The sequence below is a fragment of the Protopterus annectens genome, chromosome 1.part0, assembly GCF_019279795.1.
Source record: "Protopterus annectens isolate FY-2018-M chromosome 1.part0, PAN1.0, whole genome shotgun sequence".
Taxonomy (NCBI): domain Eukaryota; kingdom Metazoa; phylum Chordata; order Ceratodontiformes; family Protopteridae; genus Protopterus; species Protopterus annectens.
This window is the reverse complement of record NC_056725.1, coordinates 1,486,187,727-1,486,203,427: the sequence shown is the minus strand read 5'-3', so window position 1 is coordinate 1,486,203,427 and position 15,701 is coordinate 1,486,187,727. Positions and strand designations below refer to the sequence as shown.

Sequence of the window (15,701 nt, the reverse complement as noted above, 5' to 3'; positions counted from 1 at the left end):
TGACTTTAATAACTTCCTTAGCTCTGCAGCAGTGTTGTTGAACTGGCTCCTGGCACGAAATAATTCAATGCACTTCACACAAGCAACAACTTCAAAGCAGTTTCTTTGGTAACTTGGGTGTAGGTGAACACAGGAGTATCACCCAAAATGTTGTGGTGTGTCACCTTTGACACTCGTGTCATAGATTCACCATCACTGTCCTATTTCATCCAATGTACTTAAATACAATGCAAAGACAATACCAATCTATCGTCAAAATATGATATATTTAGATGTATATACATTGAATAATTGTATCACACTGCTATACACTGTCCCTCTAAAAGTCACTCTTATGTTACTTATGAACTCTTTATTTTTTAACCATTTCTGACACGCACATTTTTGTACTGTTTTTAATATTATCTTCTGTTTCTTTGCTAAAATCTGTACTGCATATGTTTGTTACATATATGGAGCTTTTCTCCCCGGGCCTCTACTGACAATGGGCTCTTGGCCCAGTCGAATTTTCCCAGTAAACAAATGTAAAACAAATAAATAAATAATAAATAGAAAAAAAGGAGTCCATGAGAACATTTGCATGAATCCAGAAGGATAGCTCAAATATCATGCTATTTCATCCCAAGGCCATTGCAAAAGAGTTTGCATACTTATTCAGTGGCATTTATGCTCTGCCAAAAACATATGGAAATAACTACATAATGACAAAAGTAAGAATGTAAAGTACCTACCTTCCTGATATAAATGCAGCTTTTCAATATTTCATGATTTCCCAGGACAACCTGGAATAGGCTTTTACAAGTCTGGTACAGCCTCAGCACCCGACTACTTCTCAGCTCAGCTTTTTAAGGTGCTAAGTGAGGAACTCTGTCTTCATCATCTCCACTTTCTAACTATTTGTCAAGAGGTGAAGTGTGATCTTTGCACCAACTAATGGCTATAATCGCACCCATTCTGAAACTAGACAATTCTTCCCTTCCTCTCGGTTCATAATTCACCCTTTCAGCAATTAATCTGTACATAAACATACTGGCAAAAGTTCTGACTCATGCAAGAAAAGATTGGGAAGCCCAGCTTAAATCATGAACAAGTAGGCTTTGTGGATCATAATCCTCAGTGTGTGAGAACCATGTGATATGTTCTTAAATAAGCAGGCTGCGTAAATGGACCCTAGACATTGACAGCCACTGATGCTGAAAAGGTATTTTCCTTTGAGAATCAGGAACTGCATGACAGGTATACATGTATATCCTTCAGCCAATGTACACAGTTAGCAAGGTTTACTTAGACTGTCTCTCACTAACTATTGCCACTATGCAAGGATGCTGTTTGCCCTCCTCCTTTTCAACCTAACATTGATTCCTCTAATCTGATCTCGTAATGGGGATGTGGTCCTGGTTTCAATGAGTGGGGTACAGATGAACATGTTTGTCTATACAGATGGTATTCTATTGATACCAGAAGTACTATGAATATTTACAGGCTGGGTTTCAAAATAATAGAATACGACAAGATCCCAAATATAAACTGAACAAGAACATAATGAGCATTTTCACTTTCAATGCTTCCTTAATTGCACCATGCAAAGAGCAGGAAGGCCTGATATGTATACCCTTCAGGGATTATGCACTTTCGAACACTAGATAGGGTAGAGATTTAGTACTAAAGGACTTGGACCTCTAGGTGAAATTTCCTCTATTACTTACTGGCCAGGTGAATGCAATCAAATGAGTTTGATGCCAAAACTAGCTTACCTGTTGCGTACATCAACTTTAAGCATAAGTAGAGGTTGGTATGTTCAGTTACTAAGGAATGTCACTAAATTTCTCAGGCAAGAGTCATGGTCATGCATTCTGCATCACGATATGTCATGCCAATAGATACATACGGATGAGTCAACCAGATCCTGAGGTACATTACTTTATATCATATCCCCTTATTAACAAGATAAGTAAAAGGAGAGATTACAGTATATATATCTTTTATACTGAAATAGAAGCACAAATATGTAGGTTACACTATAGAAATCTTTACAAATTGAGATAGAAACATAAACATTGTATCTGCCAGGAATCCATATTCTTCTTTATATCAAGGAAAGCCTATCCTTACAAAGATGCGGATGTTCCGCATTGGTGTCCACGTGAACTGCTCAACCAATCTTCTTAAGCCAATTAAACCAGAGCATCAGATAAATGTTGGTCAACCATTTGTGGATAAGTCTTAGTTTAAGACTTCAATGAGAAACAAATGTGAGAGAGAAATTTATTCCACAGAGTACTATTTAGTGTATGACTTTATGGAAACTGACTCACTACTAGTTGAACCACTGAGGGTTAAATTAGGCATAAGTGAAAGTATCATTTGATGGATTTATCAGCATACACTGTGACTGTAAAGGACATGGTTCCTCTCAACCCCTGTGGGATAACAGCTGATTATGTGGTCTTGGCACTTACCTGTGGCAGGAAGAGTATCTGTATTTCCCCTGACTTAGATGTTGGGAGCAGTACAGAACTATGGTTGCAGACCCAGTCAACCTGGAAAGGAAGTAGGCTGAGTTTACTGGCACTATGTTGACAGATAAGCTGAAATAGGTTAATTGAAAGATCCAGAACAATATAAACTCCACTAGTGCCTCCCCCTTCTCTGGAATAACTTTCCTCTGCAGATTAAAATGTCATTCACTATCTTCCACTAAACCTGCATGACTCAATTGGTGCTTTCAAGTTTACCTCATGATCAAATCATTTTCCCTTCTTGAGAAAGAAGGCAAAGCCTGAGGGTAGGTACTAGGTACTATCAAGTCATACATGGTCTTTGGAGTTAATGGTCTTGAGAGTCCTATGGAAACTATGAAGTCCATGAAACCCTTACATTCATGAATAAGGTTATAACAGGGGCCAACAGCACTTGTAGCAAATGTGAAAAACAGGCTTACTCCAGTCACACAAACATTCCAGCACGTGCTTACTTACCTAATTGACTGCAGTTGCGCACACCTCTAATTTTAGCCGCAGAAGTAACTGTCCTTTGCTGTTTATAACTTGCAGTCTGTAAACAGTAACTTTCTGCAAGAGTTTGTAATAAGTCATGGCTGCAGGCCAGAAAAATGTTAAACGCAAAGTCACCTGTACCTGTTGTTAACTCGTAATGACTTACTATGTTTTGAGGTCACCCGCAGATACAGTAAGAATTCATGTAGTGGCCCTCCCCACAAAAAGGTTGTGCACCACTGCTCTAGGTGCTGTGTCTAAAAATATTTACAACAAATTATTTGCTATTTTTTCTTTAAGTAAAGACAAATATTTTGGGACACTTTGTAGTACAAATGCTGGTGGTGATCTATTGGTAGCAAGGGAAAAGGGAGGGAGTACATAGACTACTTACTGTTATTTTACAGTTATGTTCGTTAGTTCATAGATTGTTACTAGGCTATCGGCCCTAGGGCCTATACAAGCCTAGCCATAACAATTCTCTGGCTATTTCTTCCCACAGCATATACTTTCCTGGAAAATAGTTCAGGAGTTCACCTCTACTCCTTAAGTAAAGCCAGTGCTAGTACTATCTTTATTATTCCTACTTTCATACATATACTATCTAAACATATACAATAGTCTGTTGCATTCACTTTGTTGTCGCTACTTGTCAAACACATAATATAAACAATAATATTACACTGAAATAAATGAGAGAGAGAGAGAGAGACAGAGGCAGCAGGGAGCTAAAACTAATATGCTTAACTTAAAGGGAGGAAGCACATAGGCTATTTACTGGTATTTTACAGTAATTCACTAAAAAGCTGTTTTGCTATATTTGGCTCTTTAACCTCAAATCAAGCGTTTTTTTCTTTGTACATTCAAGTAACATCCTACACTGCTATATATTGGCTTTTTAACACTAAAACAAGTGTTTTGTGCTTGCCTTGTAATTTCCTATAAAATGCTGTACTGCTTTAATTGGCCTTCTAACCCATAATGAGCGTCTTTCCCTTGTTAATTCAGTGAAAAGCTGTACTGTTGTATCATTTTCAGATGGGGGTACTCGCATGTTCTATTTTCATGTTTGTGCTGACACACTTGTGAGTGCAGCTACTGATTTTTCTCAAGTCTAAACCTTTCTATCTTAATGTGGTTTTGTGCTAATTCAGACCACAGATATGCATTTTTACTTTCTCAGTGCTATTAATAGCTCTTCATAACTGTGATAAATGTGCATGCTTATTTCTTGATGTTTATTTTTTCCGCTTCTACACAATTTATTCCTGTTTTTGCCTAGTTTTTTAAATCACTCCTGATATTTTTGTTTTTGTCATTGTCCCACAAATCTGTTTGTCAGTCTTTAGTATAGAATCAACCTTCCCCTCAAAATCCTCAATTCTATTTTCTACCTTCTTCTCCCTTACAGCCCTAAAGCACTCATCCTGGTGTCATCTATCTGCCCTGAGAGGCCAGTCATCTGAGATATAGTCCAACAGAGCCTCATATCTGTTGTGGTTTTTACCATCAAACTGCAAAACAACAACATATGTGCTATACTATTATGGTCAGCTGGATCCCAGTAGTGCAATAGAGATATTTATGTAATCTGTAATAGGTTCATAGGTTCATAGGCTGGTACTAGGCTAGCGGCCCTAGGGCCTTTGCAAGCCTAGCCATAATAATTCCTTGGATATTTCTTCTCACAATATTTACTTCTCTGGACCCCTGTCTAGCAAGGCGACTGACATGATCCCCGGGGTGAATTTCCTATCTCCCATCCAATCATCAAGGTTCCTTTTGAAGAGGTCCAATGAGGCGCTCTGCTTGACATGTATGAGCTGTCTATTCCAGAGTATGGGGAGTCTCTGGGTCAGGAAACTATCCCTCCAGCATGTTTTGTTCATTGTGATGACAAGGTTTAGATCCCTGGAGCATGTGGCACTGAGGGATTGGGATTTATTTAAGTGGAGCATGTCCAACAGCTCAGGGTTTGACATGGCCTTGTATGTTAAGCAGAGATCGCCTCTGAGTAGATGATATGCCATAGAGTATAGCTGGAGTTTTTTTAGATGGTCAGCATATGGCATCTGCTTTAGGCCTGTGATTCTTTTAGTGAGGTATTTCTGTGGCCTTTCCAGCTGTTGCAGATGTCTTGTGAGGTAAATACCAAATGGGGCATTATACTCTATAATGGGTCTAATGAGGGATGAGTACAGTGGGACAATGACCTCCTTTTTTCTGGATGAAAAGCCCTTAGAGATGAGGTGTGCCACATACAAGGATTTCCTGACTGTTGTGGCGATGTGGTTATCGAAAGTGAGACCACTGTCCACCTGTGTCCTTAAGTCTCTCATCACACTTTCGATGTTTAGTGTCCTGCCACCTATGTGGTAATTCATGGGTACATGTTTTTTTCCAAAGGGGATAACTATACATTTCTTGGCATTAAGCTTGAGCCCATGGCTCTGGCACCAGGCATATGTTTCCATAAGGCCCTTTTGTAGAATAGCCACATCATTTGGGGATTCAATAATGGCTCCCAGTTTGCAGTCATCTGCAAACTTTGTTAGCCAGAGTCCCTTAGTGTTGGCATGTACTTCAGAGAAGTAGATGCCAAACAAGAGTGATCCCAGGACTGAACCTTGAGGTACTCCACTTGTCACTTGTCTGGAGCTGGATTTGGAGTCGGCTACTTTTACAGTCTGGGTTCTGTCAGTAAGCCAGTTGGCAACCCATTGAGTGACGTAGGGATTTATGCCCAGCTTAGTAAGTTTATTTATGATTCCAAAGTGGGGGATGGTGTTGAAGGCCTTGGTGAGGTCCAGATAGGCTGTGTGGACCACCTTACCCTCATCCACAGCTCTGGAGACTGATTCAAAGAAGTCAGTCAGATTCAGGAGACAAGATCGGCCCTTCACAAACCCAAACTGGGTGGGGTCCAGTGTTTGAAGGTTGCCAATATCTTTGTTTATAAGTTCCATGATAATGCGTTCCATGCCATTGCAGATCAGGCTTGTCAGACTGATGGGATGGTAGTTCCCAGGATCCAAAGCGGATCCTCTCTTGTGGAGCAGGATAACTGTAGCTGTGAGCCACTCAGTGGGCATGAAGCCTGAGGTGAGGCTATGATTAAACATGACACTTAGGTGAGGTGCCAGTTCATTTTGTAGTTCATGTAGTACACAGCCTGGGATGTCATCTGGTCCCATGCATGCTGTATTCTTAGCTTTGGAGAGTGCGGTTTCTACCTGCGTGGCCGTGATTATCAGAATTTGGCAATCTTTTGGTATTGAGGTGGGCCCTTTAGGGGGTGAGAGGGGGGTGAAGTTGCCACTAAATGGATCTGCCAGGATATTGGCAATATCCTTGGGATCAGTATATTTAACGCCATTCTGTTGTAGCTCAGAGCAGATCTGAGCATTGCCATTTAGATTCTTGACATAACTATAGAATGCCTTGTGTGTGTCTTTGGAATCTTTGGCAATTTTATTTTCGTAACTAGCTTTTGAGGATTTTATGAGGGATCTCAGCTTCTTACTGAGGCTGGTGAGGGAGTTTTTTGCATCCTGGAATTTTCCTCTTTTCTGCAACGGTTTCTTCCTTATGTTGTATAGTTTGTTTATAGTAGGGGACCACCAGACTGGCTCCCATTTTTTGGAGAAGAGCATCTTAGTTCTATTTGGGATGGCACGATTCATGCACAAGTGGATGTGCTCGTACAGTGCCTTAGTGTAGGATTCTGCAGTCGAACTTCCAGATCCCGTCTGCGTGGGTGTTGTCAAGTTTGTCACTTCTGACTTGTAGCATGAAGTTGGCTTTGGAGAAGTTTTTTAAGGAGGTTTCCTTACTGGGGGCTGGGGGTGGGATGTGGATGTCAAGGGTGATTTGCTTATGGTCAGACCTGACCAATGTGGGGGTGACCACTGGTGTGGAGCATCTATCTCCCATGTTGGTAATGACCAGGTCTAGGTTATTGGAGCCCCTGGTGGGACAATGGATTAGTTGATCCAGGGCATTGGAATTTATGAATTCCAAGAACCGTTGGGAAAAGGAGTTGGTACCCAAGTAGTTTTCCCAATTAATGGCAGGGTAGTTGAAATCACCCAGTGTCAGGGTGTTTGGTTGTACCTTAATATTTTCCAGTATGTTTAGAAAGGTGTAATGAGAATATTGGGGCATGGTGGGGGATCTGTAGCAAGCTACAATTTGGATTGCAGTCTTACCTAGTGTTAGTTGCACCTGGAGCATTTCAGATGCATTGTGTTGGGCAACTAGCCTGGAGGTGTGAATATCCTTGGTGAATATGGACACCCCTCCACCTTTAGTGTTTCGGTCTTGGTTTTGTGGCCAAAAAGTGTGGTAAGAATTGTAGCCTGGTATTGCAGGGGTGCTCTCTGGAGCCTTGAACCAGGTCTCAGTTACTGCACAGATATTGATGTTCTCCATTTTTAGGAGTGCCTTGAGAGAGTGCATTTTGAGGTTTAGACTTCTAGCATTGAGTAACATTACCTTCAGATTTTGCATGCTTGTATCTGTTACGGTGGTGGTTTTATCCTTTGAACCTTGTCTAAAAAGGCACTATAGGGGTTGCAAGAGCTTTAGCCAGTAACCTGAATCCCAGGGGTGACAGGTGCAGACCATCTCTGGCAAAGCATCGTGGTTTGTCGATCATGTCTTCCCAGGCAGACAAATACTTGATCTCCTTTGAATGGCACCAGATGCTTAGCCAATTGTTGAAGTCAATCATTTTGTCCTTATACTGTGGTATCATTCTCCGCGAAGGCAGGATGCTACTCAGGGCTAGGGTCATACCTGCCTGGGTCACATGATCCAAGAGCTCTTCCATGTCTCTTTTCATGTAGTCCAGGGAGGTACGTCTCAAGTCATTCACTCCAGCATGGACAATAACTCAGTCGTATTTGTACTTGTTGTGGAGTGACTTGAGTGCATGCGTTATGTGGCAGATCCTGGCACCTGACAGGCAGCTGACTTTAATTTTCTCCTTGTTCAGCCTGGTGAGTGGGACATCAGTGTGCCTGACTATAGAGTCACCTATGACTAAAGTGTTGGGTACATTGTCTTGCCTTAGGGGCTGTTGTTGGGTGGCACACTGGTGTTGTGAGCTATGTGTCACTTTGGTTGTGACTGGCGTTTGTTTGCATTTCGGCTACGGAGGTCCTTGTTGCTTGGGCAGGTTAATTTTAAGGGCCTCCGCATATGTGGGTTGGAGGGATACGCGTGCAGTGTTTGGGGACACCATCCATTCCCTCTCTTTCTACCCCCTCTGAATAACTTCCTCAACATAGCCTGCTTTCCATTTCCTGTTAACTCACCTTTTTTATAGTACCACCCTTACTCTCTAGACTCCCATAGTTCACCCTCCCTCATTTTTTTATTGCTAATATCCTGTTCAACTTGCATCTTTTTTACCTTAAAACTCCTTCTCTTTTCCTTGAGATTTCTCTGCTTCTTACTTCTTCTACAGCACTCTGACATTTCTCTGTTCTATATTTTATGGTCTGTACACTTTCCCCCCATATCAAATATTTTACTTTGTGTGCAGTACTCCTTTGACTTTACCCACCATTCTCAACTCCTCCTTCTCCTTTCATACTAAACTTTCTACTGATTGTATTTTTTGTTGTCTTGGCAGCTCGTGGCCTGGTGTAGCCCCACTCCGTTTGCTCTCGCTATGCTTGGGCTCACTCTGCTCCCCTACCCTACCCCACCCCATCCCCACCCACCGCTTCTTTCATTTGATTTATACCCATCCTCACCACTCCCCACATGACCACACTTGCCTAACTAACAAATGGTAATTCAAGGACCCACCTACTCTTTGACCCTCCTCTTTTTTCTACTATTTCACCACACCCACCCATACTCTACTACTTACAGGCTTTTCCCATCTTCTCTAACCCACCCTAAACTCTCATACTTTTTGCTAAACTCAACATTTTCGCTTACCCCACCCTATTACAACCACACCCTTTCAGCACTCTTAGCTCAAGAGTTTTACTCTTTCTTTCCTAACCATGGCCTTACTCATACCAATCATCACCATCTCTATCCTACTATCCATACTGATGATACCCTGTTACTCAACCTCCTTCCACTCCCACCAGCTTATGCTCCATCACTCCCCAATACTCCCTACATTCCTGACCCTGTTTGATACAAGACACATTGTACACATCTCTCAACTACTTAATAATCTTGATTGTTTATAGTTTCCACTCAAATTCTATAAAATCTATAGTGTCTCAAGTTCCTTACAAGAACAATTTAATTTAATTTTCTCCAAACTAAAAAATCTCACATTACACTGGCTCACCTTTATTAAACTCTAATCTTTAATACACCCACACCCAGTCTCCCCCAATCCTACCTCTATTGACCCTAGTCATCCTCCAAACTTTACAAATAATAACTACCACTTCACACCACTCAAATCATCCAACTCAGACCTACATATAATTCACTTTAATCTTAGAAGCCTTGTCAATGATATTCAAGACTTCTATGCTGCCCTTACACTTTACTCTCCAGACATAGCCATAATTACTGACACCTGTCTGAAACCGCAGATAACAACTGAGGAATTAGTACCTCCTGGCTATTGTCTTATTAGAAAGGATAGATTATCCAAACATGGGGGGTGGTATTGTTATAATGTACAAGGACCACCTTAACTTATATCAACTCTCCACCACACCACCACAGCTTCCCACAGCTGAAATTCTAACAACATGCTTACAACTTAACACCCAAAACTCTATCATCCCATTAGCCATTTATCTCCCACCCGCTAAAATCCTTTTACACATTGAAAATATTCTAGAATGGGCATCATTTACCTTTTCCCAAGAGACTATAATACTTGATGGTTTTAATCTTGACTGGTTTTCCTGCTCCTCTAACTCCCCTACCAACTTTGTCAACCTTTATGCCTTTACCCAAAATATTTCTCAACCTACACGTATAGACACATTCTCAAATAAGCATTCAATACTCAATTGGATCTTAAAGAATAAATCCAATTATAACTATGACACTGGTTGCCTCCCCGGTTCTCTAAGTGATCATTATGTATGCAATAAAAAAGTTCTCCCCTCCATATTTAACTGCCTATTACAGGAATATGACTGGTTACCCCTAAAATCCTTCAACTTGGATCAAGCAGTCCAGTACTTTAATAATGCATTTCTGCAAATCTTAAATAATCTTACTCCTTTCAGGAAAATACGTTCCAAGTCCAAACAACTGCCTTACTTAACTAAAGAGACCATCCTCCCATTAAAACAGCAGGACAAAGCCTGGTCCCACTATCACAAAAACAAAAATAGTAACATTTATGCAACCTACTGACAACTCAAAAATCAGGCCCAAAACCAAATTACCTCATTACTAAATAATAATGTCAACTCCCCTTTTCCTTACCACCTCCACCCTCTCACCCCAATACTCCTCCTTTCTCTCTCAAACCAGTGCCAACTAATTACATACAAAACCTTCTAACCAAAATAAAACCATGTACTCTTGCTGCAGATCAGTTACCTGGAGAATTTCTTATACTTGCTGCTCAGTCTATCTCCTATCCTATATCTATTCTTATTAACCACTCTGTCTCACAGTATGTCCCCTTGCTTTAGAAAGTATCTCATATCATACCCCTTCATAAAGGAAGCCCCTCTACCGACCTTTCTAACTACAGAACTATAGCCATACTCTCTCCATTCACCAAAATCTTAGAAAAATGTCTACACAGTCAGACTCTAGACCACCTTCTAACTCATAACCTTCTATCTTCCACTCAACATGGCTTTCACCCCAAACATAGTACTAAGACTGCCCTATTAAGTTTCACCAATACTATAAACCAACTCAAAAACAAAAACCACATTGTCTCTGCCACCTTCCTCGATATGTCAAAAGCGTTTGTCACTGTATCCTATCAAATACTCCTAAACAAGCTCGTCTCTCTCAACTTCAGCTCCAGTACACACCAATGGTTCCATAGCTACCTCTCCAGCCATAAATAAGCCACCTTATGGGAACATAAACTATCAACTCTTTTGCCTATCACTGTCGGTGTTCCACAAGGCTCTATCTTAGGACCACTTCTCTTTATTGTCTTTACCAATGATCTCCATACTGCTGCATCACCTGCCTCTATCATACAACATCCTGACGATCCTTCCCTTATTTGTTCCACCCCGTCCATTAATGAACTCCAAGTAAAGTCTCAAACTGCCCTTAATAATATGGAAAAATACCTCTCAGACCACCAACTGATCCTAAACCCAAACAAGACTAAACTTACGATTTTTTTCCAATCCCTCCAAGAAAAAAACAACAAAAGCATCTCTCTATCTTCGCCACTAGTGGTACAAAGATTGAACCAATTGAACATACTAAGCTTCTTGGTGTTACCCACACAAAATTAGGTGCTCTCTACAGGCCCAAACCATATCTGTCTAACCATGCTAGAATTGCTACTGCCAGAACTCACCTACTTTCCACCCTTCTCTATTGTTCACAGATCTTCACAAATCTTTGTAAATATGACATGAAAAGCATAGAAGCTTGTTATAATAAAATCACCAAGTTTGCCACTAACCTTCCTCATAGAACAAATTGTTGTATAACCCATCAAAAACTAAACTGGATTGAACTCCCAAACTTACTAGCCCTAAACCAACTAATAGTAGCGCACACTGTTATTTATAACCCTGACTATTGCCCAGCCTTATCTAACCTTGTACAACACTATTCCAACCTTACCTCCCTCAGGTCTGCTGATAAAAACCTACTCAAAGTCACCAAATCCCAGAATAGTCATAGTGATTCGTTACACAGCTACTCCATAGCTAAAACTTGGAATTCCCTTCCCCAGTATTTGCTATCTATCCCAAATTCCCATAGCTTTAAACAGCATCTTACAAACTATTTCTCCAATCGCTGGCTATGCTCCTGTACTACCCCTGGCTAAGCAAACACACTTCCCACCTACTATGTTTTCTATGTTACTGAGTATTGTTTAATCTCTGCTGATATCATTCCTGACTTTTTTGTTTTGATGTGTGACTATTTCATCTTGCATTAATTTGTTTTAACGCTGAATTTTATTATTTTTATCAATATTTATTTTTAAACTGTCATACAAATCATTTTGATACTGTAACTAGCATATCTTAGTATAAATATTGTAAACTTTTTCGGAGCTTTTCTCCCCGGGTCTCTGCTGAAAACGGGCTTTTACATAGCCCAGTCAGACACTACCTGGTTACCAAATGTAAATAAATAAATAAATTATTCTGTAGTTATGTTCATTAGTCTGACGCATTCGCTTTGTTGTCACTCCTTGTCAAACACAAAATATAAAAAATAATACTGCAGTAAAAAATGAGAGAGACAGACAGGGTCAGCAGGGAGCTAAAACTAATATGCTTAACACGTACTGCAAATTAATTAAAAATAGTAAAATAAAGGTTTTTATTCTCCCACCTCAGACAACAAATCAATGTCTTCATGCTCCACAGTATTCACAAATATTGTTTCCTGGTCTGCAACATTAATATATTTAAAGAATAAAATTCAAAGGGAATTAAAAGAAAAAACTGCAGAATATAGATGATTATTTTCTTCTGAAACACTTTTGCTTGAAAGGTGGATTTTCTGTGGAGTTTAAGGTGAAAATGACCTGTCTGTTTATGATTAAACTGTAGTTTCATTTGTAATAGCTTACAAATCCCCATTTTCTTCAATATTCAGGAATGAGAAAATGTGCATAACTATACCTCTTAGAAGTTTTTGAAGTGCACAAGAAAAAGATTATGTCTGACCATAATTTGGCACAGGTAATAACTGTAAATGTGGTAAAGCGTTACTAAAAGTATCTTGCTAAGAGACCCAAGAAAGATTACAGCTGGAATAGTTGTTACACTGCCTTGTTTAAAATACACTTTGCTAAAATAAGAAAAGAATGAACTTTGCAAAATCAAGTAAAGCTCATAGCTGTAGTAAAACTGTCGGGCGTTTATAAGTTTGCAGAATTATGCCCTTTAGTTAACTGTTGTCCAAGTGTACCACTCGTGGCGGTTTGTATAAGTTTCATTACCTTTAGAGCCAAGTCGATGTTAAAATCTCTAGCCCTCAAGAAGCGCAGTAAGAAGGTATCGGAGGCACTCCTGAGACACCGCTCGTTCTCCCGTGCAGCTCTCTGTCGCAGGGTGTCCAGACATAAGGTCACCATCGCAGGGTCCTCCTTGGCAGCCAGTAAGGGGCTGGGCTCCGGTTTGTGCAGGCACAACTCTGACATGTTGGAAGTAGAGGTAAGCAAAGGCACCACAGACTTCCTCAGCAGACCCCAATTTAGCCGGCTTGGTCTTCACTGAGCGGGGATTAAGTGGGACTGGGAGGAGATTATGTCCTGAAGGGGCGGGGCTTTCTCTGCTCTCTGGGAACACCCTGGGAAAACTATCTGTAATCGTGAGTGGCCCAAATTACCCTATTGTGTCACTCTGATGTACGATTGCTTTTAGAAAGTCTGGTCTAACTATCCTAAACGAGGATTGCTGCTTGTCATTTAATTAACTGCAACAATTTAGTTTGAAAATCTGCGTCAAAACTCCGCTCTTTAACTGTAATACACATACCTCGCTATGGAGGGCGTGTGTGTGTGTGTGACTGTGTGTGTGTGTGTGAGGGAGAGACAACACAGCACGTATTCCACACCACCACTCAACTGTATCTCTTGACTGAAGGACATTCATCATTTTGAGTTAAAACAATCCAAGCTCTTCCTTCTGAAAGGGGACTGCCATACATTCATTAAGAATTTTTAAACAAATATCCATGGTAAATAATCTTGAATCAAAAGACTTAATACAACAACTTTGTACAGGCATAAAGTAACACGTTTTAACCATGCTGCAGCTTCCTGTTAGAAGTAATAAGTGTAATAATAAGTAATAATGTGTTCATTTGTTCTTCATTATTAAATGCTACCTCTCAACTGTCCAGATTTTCACAGACTGTCCAGATTTTTGCCTCATATTTTTGTCTGTTCCTCACAACATTTGTGTTTTTTCTGGCAAATCAATGAAGATTGACGTCACTAAATAATTACATACATCTAAATTTCATATATTGTGCCCTTCAGAAAATGAATGCTAACACAAATCCTGGATTCTAGCAACTTTCTAATTTTATAAGGGCAATATTTAAAATCTGCCCCTTTTCTGGACCGTGGTACTCCCATTATTTTAAACTTTGTCCAGATTTCTTGCTCTAAGAGGTTCAGATTTTTGTTCATCAAAGGCTCAAATCAGGGACAGGTTTAAAATATTGCTCTTATAAACTTACCTGCTATAATAACAGGATATTTTTTATTATTATTTATTTATTGACATTTGATTACTGGGAAAGTCCAACTGGGTAGAGGCCCATTTTCAGTGGAGGCCTGGGGAGAAAAGCTCCAAATTATAACAAAACATGTTAAGAACAATAATTTTACAATTGTCAAAAATGAAACAAAAACATCTCCAGTTTAAATAATTATAACAAATTAGAGATAATATAAAGACATTAATTAAAAATCGAAACAATGTAGCATAGCCGGCCAACTAGGTGGCTGCCTAGGGCTCCACTTTAACAGGGGTGCTTTTCCAGTAATCTGCATGGTGTAGGTAGACCAAGATGGGGGCACAGGGTGGTGTTGGGGGGGGGGGTGCTGTGGAGACTTTTTGCTTATGGCACCAGTTGACCAAAGGCCAGTCTTGCAAGGTATATGATAATCATTTAATATTTAGAGAAATTTTGGTACTTACGTATTATCGCAACCACATTTTCGCACTTGCGACTTTTGCATTCTGTCAACAGTTGTTGTGCAGCTTTTGTTTTCAGAAAGAAAAATCAATGAATGTACAGTAAGTAATGCTTGTTGAAGTGTTGTAATTGTATTTTTAGGCAGGTAAAAACCTTTAGTGAAGCTTCTGGTCATTTATAAACATTTCGAATTTACAGACAAGTAGCAAGACCTTTACAAGCAGTTGCTGCTGATAGTAAGAACATGATTCCTTACATGCTGAACGATGACTATTTTTTTTTTTACTAACCCAAGTTTAAATCTGAAGACCAAACAATGTGAAATGCTAGTTGATTCCCCCAACACACCACAGGACTGTAACTGATACTGCAAATGAATGCAAAATATGAGGTCAAGACAATTGGCCTAGTTTCTACCTCAGATACTGCAGAAAAGAGGGAATACTGTATGCGAAAAGTACACGTCTAAAATGTGCACGTTTGCCCTATGGTCCAAATAGCAGTTACATAGCTGGTTAAAATCATACTGTGGAATAAAATAAAAGCTGAGTATTGGCCATGAACATTCACAGGGAATGTTTCTGATTACCTTGCCTTAGCCTCGATTGTAATCAGCAAAGCAAGATCTGTCCTGCAGCGCAGCAGAGTGGAGTTCACCACAAAAATGTGACAAGTGAGGCAGGAGTCAACAAATTTATAGTTATTCCTCTCCCTGCCTCATACCGTGTGTGGCACATTAGCCGTAACTTGCTTAAACTCCCCTTCCCACCTTAATACAACTGTTTTCCATGACACAACACGACTTTTGCAAGCACGAAAATCTGGTTGAGATAATACGTAAGACAGTCTGTAAAAAAATCAAAGGTAAGTTGGTCTAATACAAACAGGAAC

General features: G+C 40.0%; 1 protein-coding gene across 1 annotated transcript in view; it reads right to left on the bottom strand.

The window, feature by feature from the left end:
* Nucleotides 1-13,390, bottom strand: part of TTPA (alpha tocopherol transfer protein) — a 1,432,408-nt gene extending 1,419,018 nt beyond the window's left edge. The window contains exon 1 of the mRNA XM_044067725.1: nucleotides 13,102-13,390. Coding sequence (XP_043923660.1) covers nucleotides 13,102-13,302 — 201 coding nt within the window. The 5' untranslated portion in view covers nucleotides 13,303-13,390. The remainder of the gene's footprint in view (nucleotides 1-13,101) is intronic.
* Between the last annotated feature and the right edge of the window lie 2,311 nt (nucleotides 13,391-15,701).